At 46.7% G+C, this 19,710-nt stretch overlaps 1 protein-coding gene across 8 annotated transcripts in view; it reads left to right on the top strand.

Moving 5' to 3' along the window:
* Positions 1 to 19,710, top strand: part of LOC124003499 (myosin-10-like) — a 98,506-nt gene that overhangs the window by 51,700 nt on the left and 27,096 nt on the right. For 2 of the 8 annotated variants that reach the window (XM_046311786.1, XM_046311785.1), the window contains exons 6-17: positions 3,338 to 3,367; positions 3,597 to 3,614; positions 4,851 to 4,868; positions 10,485 to 10,577; positions 14,404 to 14,467; positions 14,665 to 14,763; positions 15,039 to 15,182; positions 15,394 to 15,489; positions 16,845 to 16,963; positions 17,262 to 17,414; positions 18,392 to 18,565; positions 18,769 to 18,942. In XM_046311786.1, coding sequence (XP_046167742.1) covers positions 3,338 to 3,367; positions 3,597 to 3,614; positions 4,851 to 4,868; positions 10,485 to 10,577; positions 14,404 to 14,467; positions 14,665 to 14,763; positions 15,039 to 15,182; positions 15,394 to 15,489; positions 16,845 to 16,963; positions 17,262 to 17,414; positions 18,392 to 18,565; positions 18,769 to 18,942 — 1,182 coding nt within the window. The remainder of the gene's footprint in view (positions 1 to 3,337; positions 3,368 to 3,596; positions 3,615 to 4,850; positions 4,869 to 10,484; positions 10,578 to 14,403; positions 14,468 to 14,664; positions 14,764 to 15,038; positions 15,183 to 15,393; positions 15,490 to 16,844; positions 16,964 to 17,261; positions 17,415 to 18,391; positions 18,566 to 18,768; positions 18,943 to 19,710) is intronic. The other 6 variants (XM_046311788.1, XM_046311787.1, XM_046311791.1 and 3 more) reach the window with 3 other exon arrangements.

Below are 19,710 nucleotides of genomic sequence, written 5' to 3'. Positions count from 1 at the left end.
GCGGAGGGGACGCTGGACTCGGCGAGCTGGGACGAGAACAGAGGAGGCTGGTACCCGAGGCTACTCTGAAAAGGAGATAGCCCGGTCGCAGACGAAGGAAGCGAGTTGTGAGCGTATTCTGCCCAGGGGAGCTCTTCTGCCCAAGACGCAGGGTTTCGAAAGGAAAGACTGCGTAAGATGCGACCAATAGTCTGATTGGCCCGTTCTGCTTGACCGTTAGACTGGGGGTGAAAACCGGAAGAGAGACTGACGGAAGCCCCAATCAAACGACAAAACTCCCTCCAAAATTGAGACGTGAATTGCGGACCCCTGTCCGAAACGGCGTCTGACGGAAGGCCATGAATTCTGAAAACATTCTCAATGATGATTTGTGCCGTCTCTTTAGCAGAAGGAAGCTTAGCGAGGGGAATAAAATGAGCCGCCTTAGAGAACCTATCGACAACCGTTAGAATAACAGTCTTCCCCGCTGACGAAGGCAGACCGGTAATAAAGTCTAAGGCGATGTGAGACCACGGTCGAGAGGGAATGGAAAGCGGTCTGAGACGGCCGGCAGGAGGAGAGTTACTGGACTTAGTCTGCGCGCAGTCCGAACAAGCAGCCACGAAACGACGCGTGTCACGCTCCTGAGTGGGCCACCAAAAACGCTGGCGAATAGAAGCAAGCGTACCCCGAACGCCGGGGTGGCCGGCTAACTTGGCAGAGTGAGCCCACTGAAGAACGGCCAGACGAGTAGAAACGGGAACGAAAAGAAGGTTCCTAGGACAAGCGCGCGGCGACGGAGTGTGAGTGAGTGCTTGCTTTACCTGCCTCTCAATTCCCCAGACAGTCAACCGACAACACGCCCTCAGGGAGAATCCCCTCGGGGTCGGTGGAGGCTACTGAAGAACTGAAGAGACGGGATAAAGCATCAGGCTTGGTGTTCTTAGAGCCCGGACGATAAGAAATAACGAACTCGAAACGAGCGAAAAACAGCGCCCAACGAGCCTGACGCGCATTGAGTCGTTTGGCAGAACGGATGTACTCAAGGTTCTTATGGTCAGTCCAAACGACAAAAGGAACGGTCGCCCCCTCCAACCACTGTCGCCATTCGCCTAGGGCTAAGCGGATGGCGAGCAGTTTGCGGTTTCCCACATCATAGTTACGTTCCGACGGCGACAGGCGATGAGAAAAATACGCGCAAGGGTGGACCTTATCGTCAGAATGGGAGCGCTGGGACAGAATGGCTCCCACGCCCACCTCTGACGCGTCAACCTCGACAATGAACTGTCTAGAGACGTCAGGTGTAACAAGGATAGGAGCGGATGTAAAACGCTTCTTGAGGAGATCAAAAGCTCCCTGGGCGGAAACGGACCACTTAAAGCACGTCTTGACAGAAGTAAGGGCTGTGAGAGGAGCTGCCACCTGACAGAAATTACGAATGAAACGACGATAGAAATTCGCGAAACCGAGAAAGCGCTGCAGCTCGACACGTGACTTAGGGACGGGCCAATCGCTGACAGCTTGGACCTTAGCGGGATCCATCTGAATGCCTTCAGCGGAAATAACAGAACCGAGAAATGTGACGGAGGAGACATGAAAAGCGCACTTCTCAGCCTTCATATAAAGACAATTCTCTAAAAGGCGCTGGAGAACACGTCGAACGTGCTGAACATGAATCTGGAGTGACGGAGAAAAAATCAGGATATCGTCAAGGTAAACGAAAACAAAGATGTTCAGCATGTCTCTCAGTACATCATTCACTAATGCCTGAAAGACAGCTGGAGCGTTAGCGAGACCGAACGGCAGAACCCGGTATTCAAAGTGCCCTAACGGAGTGTAAAACGCCGTTTTCCACTCGTCCCCCTCCCTGATGCGCACGAGATGGTAAGCGTTACGAAGGTCCAACTTAGTGAAAAACCTGGCTCCCTGCAGGATCTCGAAGGCTGAAGACATAAGGGGAAGCGGATAACGATTCTTAACCGTTATGTCATTCAGTCCTCGATAATCCACGCAGGGGCGCAGGGTCCCGTCCTTTTTTTTAACAAAAAAAAACCCCGCTCCGGCGGGAGAGTAGAAAGGGACTACGGTACCGGCGTCGAGAGCAACAGACAAATAATCTTCGAGAGCCTTACGTTCGGGAGCCGACAGAGAGTATAGTCTACCCCGGGGGGGAGTGGTACCCGGAAGGAGATCAATACTACAATCATACGACCGGTGAGGAGGAAGGGAGGTGGCCCTGGACCGACTGAAGACCGTGCGCAGATCATGATATTCCTCCGGCACCCCTGTCAAATCACCAGGCTCCTCCTGTGAAGAGGGGGCAGAAGAAACAGGAGAGATAGCAGACATTAAACATTTCACATGACAAGAAACGTTCCAGGAGAGGATAGAATTACTAGACCAATTAATAGAAGGATTATGACACACTAGCCAGGGATGACCCAAATCAACAGGTGTAAAAGGTGAACGAAAAATCAAAAAAGAAATGGTTTCGCTATGATTACCAGAGACAGTGAGGGTTAAAGGTAGCGTTTCACACTGAATCCTGGGGAGAGGACTACCATCCAAGGCGAACATGGCCGTGGGCTCCCCTAACTGTCTGAGAAGAATGTCACGTTCCCAAGCCCAGGCTTCGTCCATAAAACAGCCCTCCGCCCCAGAGTCTATCAAGGCACTGCAGGAAGCTGCCGAACCAAGGTAGTACAGGATCTTGACGGAGAGACCTGAGAGAGAGAGATAGAGAGAGAGAAAGAAACTTAATACGACCAGCAGGGGGAAACAAAGAGAAGAGAAAACACAGGGACAAGACATGACAATACATGACAAACAGTGTCTGACAGTGGACATGGGCTGTGTGATGAGGTCACGAAAGGGTCAGGTCCTTCTGTAGTTATGTGATGCTGGAACATTAACACGGCAGTCAAAAATAGGCTCAGTAAGCACTAAGGCACGAGTGGGTGGGGTATATGGCCAATATATCACAGCTAAGGGCTGTTCTTAGGCACGACACAACGCGGAGCTATTATAAACTGGTTACCAACTTAATTAGAACAGTAAAAATACATGTTTTGTCATACCCGTGGTATTCAGTGTGATATACCATGGCTTTCAGCCAATCAGTATTCAGGGCTCGAACCACCCAGTTTATAAAAATTTACCAATTGATAAAATGTGCCAATATATACAGATGTTTTTTTGCATAACATGCCTGTAAATGTGTTAAGAATCCATATAGACGAGCTCCAGTCCCATGATGTGTGTTGCCAAAGTGAATGCATCCTACAGTAGTACCTATATAGATTGCGCTGGCGTGCACAACCCTCTAACATATTTGCATTTGTTTATTTGCAACAAACAGCCAGAGTCGCCTAAACCAGTAAAACTACAGGCAAGTCTTTACACTTTCTTCTCAACACCGCGTTCATGTGCATGTTGCATCACCAACTTCCTTCTCCCAAACGGACCTACTGTTATGTAAAGCTAGTGGCAATTTAATATATTTATGTCTTGTGAAATGGTGCCATTGGTTATTTTCTTGCACACTGTGTAATGTTGACATCTGCGCAAGAATTAGGCAAACAAAGTTTGGGTATTGACCCAGATTCTCTTTCTATCAGGCGGAAAATAATCATGTCGTAAGTAAACTTTAAATCTGGCATGAATATTTATGTGAATGCAGCTTTTCCATGTATACCTGTGGGCCAATGCACTGTACTGTACTGTAAAATGTGCTTGCAAATGTTGTTATTCCACATTAGATGAAACAGTCAAATACATGGCTTTGTTGTGTTTGGTCGCCACCAGTCAACGTTTGGCAGACATGCCGTACTATGTGAGCTATTTTTGAACAATGCCGAGTAGAAGTTGAGTAGGAAGATGTTGAAATAGAGATGAAGGCATATATTCCTGATCTGATTCCTGGTCTGAAGGTGGAACTGACACACACACACACACGTTCTTCTATCCTCGTGGGGACCTAAAATGTATTTCCATTTAAAATCCTATTTTCCTTAACCCCTAAACCCAACCGTAATGCCTAACCCTAACCCTAATTGTAACCCTAAACCTAACCCCTAAGCTTAAAGTAGCCTTTGTCCTCATGAGGACATGGGAAATGTCTCCACAAGGGAGAATTTTCCTCGTTTTACTATCCTTGTGAGGGACATTTGGACATTTCAGTTCCCCACGAGGATCAGAAGAACAAGACCAGAAACACACGTGAGGTCAGTTAATGGACATTACTGAAAAACAGACTGTCTGGCTGTGGTTGTCAATACAGTAGTTAGTTCAGTAGCTTAATATTATATATTAACACCAGCTGCTGTAGGTCTTGTTGATACTGTGAAGATCATGGAAACGGCACATGAGGGCAGATGATCACCTGAGGGGAGATGATCACCTGAGGGCAGATGATCACCTGAGGGCAGATGATCACCTGAGGGCAGATGATCACCTGAGGGCAGATGATCACCTGAGGGCAGATGATCACCTGAGGGCAGATGATCACCTGAGGGCAGGTGTTCTGACTAAAGATGTGATGCTCACTATGGCACACTGCCCCCAAGGCTAATATGAGAAACATATGGATTTGCAACTGTCAGTGAGATAGCTTCTTGGAATAGAGCCTTTCAGAATAACATATCCATTCCCCTGCTTCCTGTTTTAGTGTACTACTGTAGATTTCACTTAAACCGTTTGCCTTTATGCATTATTTAGCCTAGTCAGAATTGTCTTTGAGTACTACCTGTAATTGTCTTACTTGGTGTGTATGTACGGTATGCATATCCTGTATGTGTGTTTAGTATCCATGACCATTAACACTTCCTGTTTATTTCCATGGTAACATTTGACGATCTGCCCCTTGACTACAGAGTGGAGCCCTGTTCTATGTGAGTAGCATGTAGTCCGTCCTTCACCTCTCTCTCACCCACCGCACTCCACTCACTAGACTAGCTCAAAACACAATGGGCAGAATATCCTGTAAAGGTGCTGCTATTGTCTCTGTGTACTATTCTGTATGTCTGTCCCTTTTATGGTTGTCAATGGGGACCCAATAGCAGCTTTTTTTTCTATCACCTTTGGGATTAAACTAGTTTAGTTTTAATCCACTCCATGCACTGTGTGGTGTCCCTGTTCTTACCTATAGTTGGCACTGCTTCTTTCAAATATCTCAGATTCTGGAAAATAAACATGACTTCCTAGTTTAATACATACTAATAAACACGTTTCCCACTTCCTAACTGCCATATCCCATTTGAAACAATCATACACCACAAGTCATAAACAGTGCATTTGTAATATGTTCCACTGTTATACTGGCAGACATTGAGCAGGACTCCTGTCAGGACCTCGTCACAAACTTCTCTCCCGCGTCCAATTTGGCTCCCGGTGAGCCTGCTGGAGAGCTTTTCACTCGCGAGGTGCTGGTGCTGCCAAATAGCCATAGCAGGCTTTACTAAATAGTCAGTTGGCTTCCAGCAAGCTGGAGCTGGAGTAGGACTCTGGAGGAGAGCAGCTAGGGAGGGAGAGCCAAGAGGACCACAGCCCAGAGCTCAGATCAACGGACTCCCCCAGGGAGAGAGGGCCATGACATGGTCCAAGACCTACAGCAGCCTCTCCTCTGCTTGGTCTACTCAGACCCAGCCACAATGGGGATTTTAATCTTTGTACTTTATTGAATTCACCACGGGGTGTTGACTGTGAATTTTGCCGTTTGTGTCTCAGTGGCAGTGCTACTTAGATCACTAATGAATCCCCTTAGAACTGCTTCTTCCTGTCTTCGCAAGTCTTTCATCTGCTCCCTACTTTGCCATGAGGGAGGAGTTTACACAGAAAGTTATTCTGACTCCCCCTGGAGGGGTGGGGGTTTGTTCCTGTTCCCAAAACTGTCCAGCATGTCTGTCCAGCAGTGACTGCTTTTGGACTTGGAGAGATTTGTAATGTCTGTCCAGCAGTGACTGCTTGTGGACTTGGAGAGATGTGTAATGTCTGTCCAGCAGTGACTGCTTTTGGACTTGGAGAGATTTGTAATGTCTGTCCAGCAGTGACTGCTTGTGGACTTGGAGAGATTTGTAATGTCTGTCGAGCAGTGACTGCTTTTGGACTTGGAGAGATTTGTAATGTCTGTCCAGCAGGGACTCTGCCTGTGGACTTGGAGAGATTTGTAATGTCTGTCCAGCAGGGACTCTGCTTGTGGACTTGGAGAGATTTGTAATGTCTGTCCAGCAGGGACTCTGCCTGTGGACTTGGAGAGATTTGTAACGTCTGTCCAGCAGGGACTCTGCTTGTGGACTTGGAGAGATTTGTAACGTCTGTCCAGCAGGGACTCTGCTTGTGGACTTGGAGAGATTTGTAACGTCTGTCCAGCACGGACTCTGCTTGTGGACTTGGAGAGATTTGTAACGTCTGTCCAGCAGGGACTCTAGTCTGTGGAGCAGATTTGAGCCCACATCCCCACCTGGCCTCTTCCTTGAAGATTTAATAGGAGGGTTTTGACTGTTCCTCTGGCCCCCCAGTCTCCACAAACTAGGCCAAAGCACTGCCCGGAGGCCCTAACACTGATAACAAGTGAGGTTGAACAGGCTACAAAGCTACAGAGGAAAGATTGAGAATAGAGAGGAGTTATTTCACAAAAGATGACGTTAATTTCATAGTCGTGTCAATGTTAAGTGGTAAACGCTAGCATTGTCTGCAGTCACACTAACAACAACTATGTTATCAACAACTTTGTGTCCCTGAGTTCTTCCAGGCCCCCTACAGTAGTTGACACTGTAGTGAATAGCCTCTTAACGTGGCTATGACGGTTTCCAGACACTATTCATCAGAATAAGTGTAATGTATTCTATCAACAGTCATTTTATGGTCTTCTTGCTCACATAAACCGGATTATGTGGTACAATACATGTCCCGGAGGTCTTCCAGGCCTGTCAATTGTTGGCATGGCTAGTGATTAGCCTCCTTACATGACAATGATGGTTTCTGGAATCTGTCAGAACAAGAGTAACACACTCCGGAACGCTGGAATGTGGGTCAGCTTGTAATGCTCCTAAAGTGGACCCCTGCTGGTGTTTTGTGTTCGCCCCTTTGTTCCTACCCTCTCCCCAGTCTGGTCCTAGTCTGTAGACTGCGTTTGGCAGATATTGGCTTGTGGACATTAAACAGTCTCCGTTATGTCCTCTGTTCTAGTTTGTTCTAAAGCGTGTGGTGTTGTCAAGTTGTGCCATAAAGCACTGCGTTATAGAGACAGCGTGTGACAATGACTATAGGAAATGGTAAGACCACACTAACAGATCTGGGATCATGCTATAATTAACCGTCTGTGCAATCTGCCACTGGCAGGACGAGGATGGAACGGGCTTATTCAATTCATTCCTGCCTCATTTTCAGCAGCACGAAAACTCAGTGAAAACAGCAGTCGGGCTCTCTGGCCCAGCTCTGGCAGCCAAAGATCACATTACGCGTCTCACGTCTGAACGCAAGGCTGATTTCCTAACCCCTAACTCATCCCACAGACATCCCTGGAAAAACGCCACCGTCTTGAGCGATCAAAATGTGTCTGGGTGAGCTTGACGTAATGGGAAAATCCCATTCCCACCTAGCCGCAGAAAGGAAAAGCTCAAAGTACGGGCCATGTTATTTTTTTGGTGGGCCATCTTGGATTCCCCCGTCATGACCAAGCCTAGAATGAGGTTCTGGATGGGATCGTAATGGGCCACCTGTCTAAACATCTGCACAGGGTCATGTTCATTAGGGTACACTGTAGCAACAGAATATGAAAACCAGTGTTTCTTATTGGACACGTTTGGATACCACCTTTACATTTTGGAGCGTTTCGTTCCATTTCATACCTATTGAACATTCTATTCCGCCCAGGCGGTCAGCCAGATAGGATCTACGATAGGTGTGAGAAGTGAACAGAGCACCATTCCCTCCCTCCCTCCCTTAACGGGATCTCTAATGATGACTGATTCTTCCTTATAGGATTGAGTGTGTCTCTAGCTTGTGTCAGTGTGTTAAACTGGTCTGTTTCCCCAGTATCTGTCAAATGTGCTAAACGATTGAGTCCGTTTCCTCAGGATCTCTATCTCAATCACTAACTGGAGAGATATGGCCTTCCTCTCTGAGTCATCTCATTCGCCCCAACTCATCCAGCAACCACCCATCCGCCTGGCTCACAGCAGCGAGCTCCCCGCACGTAATACACCACCACGCTGAAACACAGCTGTGTACTGTTCAATACATGAGACATCTGTGGATAGATTTATTGGTTTGTCTGTTGCACAAATATACTGGTACTTTTCATGATTGTACTGTGTACCTCGACAGTGTAAACAGGGATTGATTGAATTAGGTTGTTTTGCAGGCTCGATGGTTAGACAATGGCTTCCATCATCAAGATGGCGCCGACAGACATTGGCAGCTCTGCTTCTCGCTCCTAAGCAACGTTGGAACATTTCTTTTCTTTCTTTGTTGTTATTAGACAAGCCTTTCGCCCGCAGTTACATCTGCCAAATATGTGTATGCGACCAATAACATTTGATTTGATGCCTTTGATGTTGGTCTCACAATAGAAAGAGGCGATACAAGCCCAGAGTCCAGATGGGTTTGAACATTCGCTTGTGGATGTGTTGAGCTTCGACTGAACCATATGCGGTGTGGAGAGAGTCATTGCAGTTCTGCTCTGTTGTGTTCCACCACTGAGCAACAAGGTTCTAATCCATTCCATTCCCAACCCAGAGGTTCTACACTGAGTGACCAGACTACGGGAAACGCGTGCCGTTAACACACAGAACAGGCCCAATTTATTCTCATCTCTTTCTCCCTATCTCCTCCATCTCTTTAGTTATAGTTGGACGTACTGTTGTAGGATATTGAGCAGAGAGACTGTAAAGTGGTTTCCTGAACATGTTCCATTGATCTGTCTTTTACAGCGTTGCAATACCTGTCGTTTCCTGTCTAATACCTGTCGATTCTCTCTTTTCTACTAGTTTTTATGGTCATCAACATTACTGGGGAAACAGTGTCCGTCCGCCTACATATGTTTCATGATCAATAGTCTGTGTGACACTATGTGATTGTTAAATTGACATTGACGAACATAAAATGCGTCATTATGTGTATTGGGGGGAAACCATTATCCTGGGCCAACATTTATTTTGTGCTTGTTATTTGTAAAAGGTTTAGTTGGGGGAAAGGGGCATATGTGCTTGTTATTTGTAAAAGGTTTAGTTAGGGGAAGGGGGCATAAGTGCTTGTTATTTGTAAAAGGTTTAGTTAGGGGAAGGGGGCATATGTGCTTGTTATTTGTAAAAGGTTTAGTTGGGGGAAGGGGGCATATGTGCTTGTTATTTGTAAAAGGTTTAGTTAGGGAAGGGGGCATATGTGCTTGTTATTTGTAAAAGGTTTAGTTGGGGCAAGGGGGCATATGTGCTTGTTATTTGTAAAAGGTTTAGTTAGGGAAGCGGGCATATGTGCTTGTTATTTGTAAAAGGTTTAGTTGGGGGAAGGGGGCATATGTGCTTGTTATTTGTAAAAGGTTTAGTTGGGGGAAGGGGGCATATGTGCTTGATATTTGTAAAAGGTTTAGTTGGGGGAAGGGGGCATATGTGCTTGTTATTTGTAAAAGGTTTAGTTGGGGGAAGGGGGCATATGTGCTTGATATTTGTAAAAGGTTTAGTTGGGGGAAGGGGGAATATGTGCTTGATATTTGTAAAAGGTTTAGTTAGGGGAAGGGGGCATATGTGCTTGTTATTTGTAAAAGGTTTAGTTGGGGGAAGGGGGCATATGTGCTTGTTATTTGTAAAAGGTTTAGTTGGGGGAAGGGGGCATATGTGCTTGTTATTTGTAAAAGGTTTAGTTGGGGGAAGGGGGCATATGTGCTTGATATTTGTAAAAGGTTTAGTTGGGGGAAGGGGGCATATGTGCTTGATAATTTGTAAAAGGTTTAGTTGGGGGAAGGGGGCATATGTGTTTGTTATTTGTAAAAGGTTTAGTTAGGGGAAGGGGGCATATGTGCTTGTTATTTGTAAAAGGTTTAGTTGGGGAAGGGGGCATATGTGCTTGTTATTTGTAAAAGGTTTAGTTGGGGGAAGGGGGCATATGTGCTTGTTATTTGTAAAAGGTTTAGTTGGGGGAAGGGGGCATATGTGCTTGTTATTTGTAAAAGGTTTAGTTGGGGGAAGGGGGCATATGTGCTTGATATTTGTAAAAGGTTTAGTTGGGGGAAGGGGGCATATGTGCTTGATATTTGTAAAAGGTTTAGTTAGGGGAAGAGGGCATATGTGATTGTTATTTGTAAAAGGTTTAGTTGGGGGAAGGGGGCATATGTGCTTGTTATTTGTAAAAGGTTTAGTTAGGGGAAGAGGGCATATGTGATTGTTATTTGTAAAAGGTTTAGTTGGGGGAAGGGGGCATATGTGCTTGTTATTTGTAAAAGGTTTAGTTGGGGGAAGGGGCATATGTGCTTGGACCCAGTGCTTGGCTGTAATATCGCTCCTTTTTTTCAGGGTGAATTGGAACGTCAACTCTTACAGGCCAACCCCATCCTCGAGTCCTTCGGCAACGCCAAGACAGTGAAGAATGACAACTCATCACGATTCGTAAGTAAAGCATGTATACATATTTCCCCAAAAGAATGCCATTCTCAAGACCGTATGTTCCTCTGTGGCTTACTAAAGGCCACTCATGCCATCTCACTCACTATCTCTTGCTCAAATAACTGGCACTTGAGACAGATTTAGCCGGCATGTGTGTTTGTTGGGAGTTTTCCAAAACTTCCTGGAATCTTTTGATGATAAGGAAGAGAAATCAATGGAGAGGAATGTATTTTTATTATCTTTCTATTATTACACAGGAACATTCCAGCAGGACAAGAAACATTTCTGCTATTCATTAATGACTGCTTTGATTCTGGATCCAGTTTAGATTAGAGAGGTTTGTTCTGTTTGTTCACAGTCAGATCACAGCCTCATGCACAGGGGTAGTCTAATCCAGACCCCAGGACAGTAGAGACCAACAGGAATGTAGTCTAATCCAGACCCCAGGACAGTAGAGGCCAACAGGAATGTAGTCTAATCCAGACCCCAGGACAGTAGAGGCCAACAGGAATGTAGTCTAATCCAGACCCCAGGACAGTAGAGGCCAACAGGAATGTAGTCTAATCCAGACCCCAGGACAGTAGAGGCCAACAGGAATGTAGTCTAATCCAGACCCCAGGACAGTAGAGGCCAACAGGAATGTAGTCTAATCCAGACCCCAGGACAGTAGAGGCCAACAGGAATGTAGTCTAATCCAGACCCCAGGACAGTAGAGGCCAACAGGAATGTAGTCTAATCCAGACCCCAGGACAGTAGAGGCCAACAGGAATGTAGTCTAATCCAGACCCCAGGACAGTAGAGGCCAACAGGAATGTAGTCTAATCCAGACCCCAGGACAGTAGAGGCCAACAGGAATGTAGTCTAATCCAGACCCCAGGACAGTAGAGGCCAACAGGAATGTAGTCTAATCCAGACCCCAGGACAGTAGAGGCCAACAGGAATGTAGTCTAATCCAGACCCCAGGACAGTAGAGGCCAACAGGAATGTAGTCTAATCCAGACCCCAGGACAGTAGAGGCCAACAGGAATGTAGTCTAATCCAGACCCCAGGACAGTAGAGGCCAACAGGAATGTAGTCTAATCCAGACCCCAGGACAGTAGAGGCCAACAGGAATGTAGTCTAATCCAGACCCCAGGACAGTAGAGGCCAACAGGAATGTAGTCTAATCCAGACCCCAGGACAGTAGAGGCTAACAGGAATGTAGTCTAATCCAGACCCCAGGACAGTAGAGGCCAACAGGAATGTAGTCTAATCCAGACCCCAGGACAGTAGAGGCCAACAGGAATGTAGTCTAATCCAGACCCCAGGACAGTAGAGGCCAACAGGAATGTAGTCTAATCCAGACCCCAGGACAGTAGAGGCCAACAGGAATGTAGTCTAATCCAGACCCCAGGACAGTAGAGGCCAACAGGAATGTAGTCTAATCCAGACCCCAGGACAGTAGAGGCCAACAGGAATGTAGTCTAATCCAGACCCCAGGACAGTAGAGGCCAACAGGAATGTAGTCTAATCCAGACCCCAGGACAGTAGAGGCCAACAGGAATGTAGTCTAATCCAGACCCCAGGACAGTAGAGGCCAACAGGAATGTAGTCTAATCCAGACCCCAGGACAGTAGAGGCCAACAGGAATGTAGTCTAATCCAGACCCCAGGACAGTAGAGGCTAACAGGAATGTAGTCTAATCCAGACCCCAGGACAGTAGAGGCCAACAGGAATGTAGTCTAATCCAGACCCCAGGACAGTAGAGGCCAACAGGAATGTAGTCTAATCCAGACCCCAGGACAGTAGAGGCTAACAGGAATGTAGTCTAATCCAGACCCCAGGACAGTAGAGGCCAACAGGAATGTAGTCTAATCCAGACCCCAGGACAGTAGAGGCCAACAGGAATGTAGTCTAATCCAGACCCCAGGACAGTAGAGGCCAACAGGAATGTAGTCTAATCCAGACCCCAGGACAGTAGAGGCCAACAGGAATGTAGTCTAATCCAGACCCCAGGACAGTAGAGGCCAACAGGAATGTAGTCTAATCCAGACCCCAGGACAGTAGAGGCTAACAGGAATGTAGTCTAATCCAGACCCCAGGACAGTAGAGGCCAACAGGAATGTAGTCTAATCCAGACCCCAGGACAGTAGAGGCCAACAGGAATGTAGTCTAATCCAGACCCCAGGACAGTAGAGGCCAACAGGAATGTAGTCTAATCCAGACCCTAGGACAGTAGAGGCCAACAGGAATGTAGTCTAATCCAGACCCCAGGACAGTAGAGGCCAACAGGAATGTAGTCTAATCCAGACCCCAGGACAGTAGAGGCCAACAGGAATGTAGTCTAATCCAGACCCCAGGACAGTAGAGGCCAACAGGAATGTAGTCTAATCCAGACCCCAGGACAGTAGAGGCCAACAGGAATGTAGTCTAATCCAGACCCCAGGACAGTAGAGGCCAACAGGAATGTAGTCTAATCCAGACCCCAGGACAGTAGAGGCCAACAGGAATGTAGTCTAATCCAGACCCCAGGACAGTAGAGGCCAACAGGAATGTAGTCTAATCCAGACCCCAGGACAGTAGAGGCCAACAGGAATGTAGTCTAATCCAGACCCCAGGACAGTAGAGGCCAACAGGAATGTAGTCTAATCCAGACCCCAGGACAGTAGAGGCCAACAGGAATGTAGTCTAATCCAGACCCCAGGACAGTAGAGGCCAACAGGAATGTAGTCTAATCCAGACCCCAGGACAGTAGAGGCCAACAGGAATGTAGTCTAATCCAGACCCCAGGACAGTAGAGGCTAACAGGAATGTAGTCTAATCCAGACCCCAGGACAGTAGAGGCCAACAGGAATGTAGTCTAATCCAGACCCCAGGACAGTAGAGGCCAACAGGAATGTAGTCTAATCCAGACCCCAGGACAGTAGAGGCCAACAGGAATGTAGTCTAATCCAGACCCCAGGACAGTAGAGGCCAACAGGAATGTAGTCTAATCCAGACCCCAGGACAGTAGAGGCCAACAGGAATGTAGTCTAATCCAGACCCCAGGACAGTAGAGGCTAACAGGAATGTAGTCTAATCCAGACCCCAGGACAGTAGAGGCCAACAGGAATGTAGTCTAATCCAGACCCCAGGACAGTAGAGGCCAACAGGAATGTAGTCTAATCCAGACCCCAGGACAGTAGAGGCCAACAGGAATGTAGTCTAATCCAGACCCTAGGACAGTAGAGGCCAACAGGAATGTAGTCTAATCCAGACCCCAGGACAGTAGAGGCCAACAGGAATGTAGTCTAATCCAGACCCCAGGACAGTAGAGGCCAACAGGAATGTAGTCTAATCCAGACCCCAGGACAGTAGAGGCCAACAGGAATGTAGTCTAATCCAGACCCCAGGACAGTAGAGGCCAACAGGAATGTAGTCTAATCCAGACCCCAGGACAGTAGAGGCCAACAGGAATGTAGTCTAATCCAGACCCCAGGACAGTAGAGGCCAACAGGAATGTAGTCTAATCCAGACCCCAGGACAGTAGAGGCCAACAGGAATGTAGTCTAATCCAGACCCCAGGACAGTAGAGACCAACAGGAATGTGGCCAAATGAGGATAAAATACAATGGCCTGGACTGGTCTCAGATCTGTGTATGTGCTTTAGCCAACTCATCTGACTACAGAAGTTGACTAAAGCACATACAGTTCTGGGACCAGACTAATCAAATGTAGCCTTATTGTGATGTGACTCAGAGGGAGAAAAGGGAAGGCCTTGCAGAACAGTGTGAGACCTGGTTGAGGGAGACTTGGATGCGGTGATATGGTTTGTCTGCTTTTCTCACCCTCCGTTTCTCTCTCCCTGCAGGGAAAGTTCATCCGGATCAACTTTGATGTCACCGGATACATCGTCGGGGCCAACATTGAAACTTGTATCCTTCCAAACAGCTATCTTAAATGTTCCATGCAAGCTATGATATTAATCATTTACATAAACGGACATATTTTGATGGGTATTGTTGTATTATGCTAATTAGATTCCAGCGGGGGCCGCATAAAATCTACTCTAGGGGGTTAATATCTTTCTTTACTGTATAAAGGCTGCCCTTCCTTGACTGCGATGGGACAGATCTACTGGAGAAATCGAGAGCTGTTCGCCAAGCCAAAGACGAGCGCACCTTCCACATCTTCTACCAGCTGCTGTGTGGGGCGGGAGAACATCTCAGGTGTAAGTAGTCTGATATGTATCATCAGCATAACTTCAACAACCCGGACCCATATGGCCTCTGTAAAGAATAGTCACCCTCTGACATGCAGAACATTGTTTCTCTAGCCGTTGGCCTGAGGTGTCTTGACGCCCACTCAGACTCAGTGTCGCTCACTAGCTAGTATCACAATAACATCACCTGTCAGTGGGCTGACTGTCAAAAATGCATGTTTGCCTTTTGTCCTTTGTGACCTCGGAGCAGCTATCTCCACGTCATTTCCCTTTCCTCTGTGTAGCGGACCTGCTCCTGGAGGGCTTCAACAGCTACCGCTTCCTGTCCAACGGCAACGTTACCGTCCCTGGTCAGCAGGACAAAGACAACTTCCAGGAGACCATGGAGGCCATGCACATCATGAGCTTCTCCCACGACGAGATCCTGGGTACCACCCTCCTCACTCTCATCTGTCTGACTGTTAACTTTTTAAAGCCCTTTTTTACATCAACACTTTACAGCTTTGCAGTAATTATTATAACTTTTATTAGTAATTATTATAACTTTCCATGTTCATAACAGTTCCATGTATTCCAGCAAACACAGAGCAGTGTGTGCCGTTCATGGTAAGTTTATGATAACGTCGTCTGTGCTTGCAGCCATGCTGAAGGTGGTCTCCTCCGTGCTTCAGTTTGGGAACATCGTCTTCAAGAAGGAGAGGAACTCTGACCAGGCCTCTATGCCTGAGAACACAGGTAGGTAGTTGGCAGTTGTCACATGTATTGATGTCAAGGAAGCTCCTCACATTCTCACGCTCAGACCTTATCGTCCTCTTCCTCATCTTCCTCCCAGACCTGTGCTAACCAGGCTGGGTCACATGTCAGAGCTCTAACGATTTAACCTTCCCATCTCTCCCTGGCCCTGTCACACACCTTCAAACAACATCATTATTCAGATTTACTCCCCTACTTTACTTCGAAGAAAGAACAAACACAAAAGTTGTCTCTGCCGCGCGTGTTACTGCTGCATCCCTGGTATTTAAAGAGGAGAGGGTAGCAAGTGCGTGTCAATGCCGTGGCCCAGACAGTTATTACCAAATGTGGAAAACAGATCTAGGACAGAAGCAGATGTTTTTAGCAGGCTCTGCGCTGGCAACTCTACCCCTGGAAATGATGCAGATGGTATCGTTCTTACCTCTCCAGAAGCTCCCGCTGTGACAAATATTTAAAATTCAAACATCTCCCCCAGATCCAAAAGACAAATATCATTAAAGCCATTTTGACATGTCTTAAATCAAGGCTATGTTGTTAACCCACAGTGTTCTAAATAGCTGTGTGTTTAACTACCCCCTACCCTGAGCTCTAGTCCAGACCTGGGTTCAAATACTATTCTAAGTGATTTCAAATACTTAAGCTGTGGTTGGTTGAGCTTGCATTTTGCAATGGAACCAATACAAAATTCCCAAAAGTGCAAACCCCATTCACCTGACACTCCAGACAGACTAGAGCCAATGCCCAAACTATTTGAAATATTTCAAATAGTATTTGGATCCAGGTCTGCTCCAGGCATACCTTGGAGTTACTGGACTGGCAGGGAAAGGCAGTCAGTTCTTGCTTATTATTCTTTACCATTAACGGTCAAATGTGAGCAACTTCTGGCAGAAGGGGGAGAATGTAATTCTTAGCTACCGACCATGTGGAGCTGTGGCCTGCTGCCAGTGGTATGTGTGCCTTTTCTGGTGGTCTCAAGTGGTGGTGGAAAGTCCTATATGGTTTTTACTGTTTTCCAACTCACTGGCGTTTATGGGAATTGGAGGATTAATAGGGTTATGTGTCGGGTCTATATATATATAAAAAAATAATATATATATAATTATATCCCAATAACATTTAACCTCAAATGTTGCTTCTTCTTTCCCTGCTACTGCTTTGAGTCTATGTAAGGGATATTTGAGTATTGTAAAGTTATTTGTGTTGCCTGTAATCACATCTTGAGAACGAACGTTTAATGTTACTACTGTTTTCCCTTTTTTCACCCCCCTCCTCCTCCTCCTCCTCCTCCTCCTCCTCCTCCTCCTCCTCCTCCTCCTCCTCCTCCTCTCCTCTACCAGCGGCCCAGAAGTTGTGCCACCTGTTGGGGCTGAACGTGATGGAGTTCACCCGGGCCATCCTGTCTCCAAGGATCAAGGTGGGACGAGACTACGTCCAGAAGGCCCAGACCAAAGAACAGGTAAGACACAAACACTACACCACAGAAGCTCTCCTTGCTTCACTCATCACCCCTCTATGGACTCACTGTACTACTGACTCTGGAACAGGATAAGGTTAGTACTGTGGGGTGTGTTTCCCGTCCACCTCTGTGTTAGATTTAGAACAACAGAGAGGTCTAGCCGTGCGACCCCAAGGCTGAGAATGGCAGACTCACTTGCCAAGTCATACCAGAGAAAGACAATCTAATAAGGAATGCATATTTCTCTCTCTCTTTCTCCCCCTCTCCCCCACCCCTCTGTCTCGTTTTCTCTCTCTAGGCTGACTTTGCAGTGGAGGCTCTGGCCAAGGCCACATACGAGCGTCTGTTCCGCTGGCTGGTCCACCGCATCAACAAGGCCCTGGACCGTACCAAACGCCAGGGGGCCTCCTTCATTGGCATCCTGGACATTGCTGGCTTTGAGATCTTCCAGGTACTTAATTGCGTAGGCCTCTACAGGTACTTAAATACATGGCAAATAAGGCCTCCACAAGGTCCCTCCATCTCTTCCAGATACAGAGAAAACCGCTAGAGAAGAGAGATGGGACTTGGTTTAGTTCATCCTGTCTATGGAACTGGTCATCTGAATGGTCTAAGGATGTTTTTTTGTGGGAAAATGATCTGATTGACATTTTTGGGAAACAGCTGATCATTTATCCTGTGGACCAATTGCACTTTGAACCCATTCCCTCCTCAGGGTCAAATATGGGAATCTCAGCACTTCTAAAAATGCCTCTTGGGTGTCATCCTCATTTAGTTTTATATCATTCACACCAAGGTCATTAGTTGGTCTATGACTTGATAGACGATAGTTATCATGCGAGGCTGGTTCAACAAGAGGCGAGTTCAGACGGTTCAAACATTGTTGACATGAACCTTGTCGTCGATAGAACACTCAATTTCCCAAGATCACTACATCTTGTGCTGAAATTCCAACCTGTCTGTTTCCCTGCTGGTTTGTGGCAGCTGTTTATTCCCCCATTAAGAGCCTTGGCTGCAGCGTTGTAATGTTGGGCCAAAAGAACAGGAAAATAAATCACGATCCCTGGGATCAATTTAGTGAGAGCAAACAAAAATCAATCAGCTGCAGTTATTGTTTTGGCTTATTGGTTAAAAAGACAAAACCCTCATAGTTCAGAACGAAGACTGTAAAAAGCAGTAGGTTACCGGTGCCAGTTTGAGCTGAAGGAATCTCACCATCTTGGCTATGTAGAAGTGGTATTCATTGGTGTTTCATAAATGAAATAATGTAGTCTTGTTGATTTTACATGTCTGAAACTCCTTACGAATCAATTTCCCCCTAGGGATGAGTTAAGAAATTATCCATCTTACTGCTTTCTTCACTTCTTCACTTTTGAGTTCCTTGAGTTGTGAAAAGATCAAATCAATGTGTATGCCTTTCTCCTGTAGCTGAACTCGTTTGAGCAGCTGTGCATCAACTACACCAACGAGAAGCTGCAGCAGCTGTTCAACCACACCATGTTCGTCCTGGAGCAGGAGGAGTACCAGAGGGAGGGCATCGAGTGGAGCTTCATCGACTTCGGCCTGGACCTGCAGCCCTGCATCGACCTCATCGAGAGGCCGGTCAGTATCCGTTTAGTGAGTGTGTGTGTGTGTGTGTCCTGTGTTTTTGTGCTGTTGTCGATACTTGGGTCATGTTCAATGAGCAGCTAACGTTTTGAAACAGAGTGAATCAGTAAGGAACAAAGTTAACTAAAACAATTTGTTTTCTGTTTTTCCCCGGTATCCTATTGAACACGGCCCTGTTGTGTGCTGTCATCCTGCAGGCGAACCCTCCTGGTGTGCTGGCTCTGTTGGATGAGGAGTGCTGGTTCCCCAAGGCCACAGACAAGACGTTCATCGACAAGCTGGTCCAGGAGCAGGGCACCCACTCCAAGTTCCAGAAGCCCAGACAGCTAAAGGACAAGGCTGACTTCTGCATCATCCACTACGCTGGCAAGGTACGGACCGGTGAGATTACACATAGGTGGTGGAGGATAGTTTAAGGGACAGTTTACATTTTGGTGTAAAAATCCAGAAGACTATCGAGAGTCAAAGATTAAACATATATAATACACTGGGATGGATTTTAGACAGATTATTTTCCTCTGAGGCAGTTTTTGGGGCTATTTTTATGTATCCACTTACAAACGACTTTGGATTACGTCATCTGCACTACTTGTAGACCCCAGAGCCTTTGGCTTGTAGTATTCTTGGAGGAACACCAGGTCCTTTCAAGCTGCAGAACTTACTTCTAGACCTTCCAGATCTTCTGATTTCTCTGAGGTTTTCCCCTGTAGTGGTCTTGGAGTCACACCAGATCCTTTTGGAAAGCCACTGTTATAATGTGTCCTGAGGCATTGTCTGTTCCGTCACTAGCCCCTATCCTGTTCCCATCAACCTCTGGCTGCTGTATCACTCTTGACGCACAACTTCTCCTCTGTGGTATTCAAATTCCGCAGGAGTATAGTCCTGGTTTTATGTATCAGATATGTGGGAGAAGGTTTGGCTAGTAGCTCTAGCGTCCAGTCAGTGTTGCGCAATTAGAGACCCGGGCCCTTTCCAGTACAGGCAGTCCTGCGGTACACCGTAACCACATCTGTTCAAATTATGCAGACGTCGTCTTTAAACACACTTTCCTGGAATGATTTGGAGTCTTATGTCATCTCTAGTGAAATGAATTTGGAACCTCAACGGTCATTTTGTTTGTATATCACCACTCTCCGACA

The sequence above is a fragment of the Oncorhynchus gorbuscha genome, linkage group LG18 (assembly GCF_021184085.1).
Source record: "Oncorhynchus gorbuscha isolate QuinsamMale2020 ecotype Even-year linkage group LG18, OgorEven_v1.0, whole genome shotgun sequence".
NCBI lineage: Eukaryota > Metazoa > Chordata > Actinopteri > Salmoniformes > Salmonidae > Oncorhynchus > Oncorhynchus gorbuscha.
This window is presented reverse-complemented; position numbering and strand designations above follow the sequence as displayed.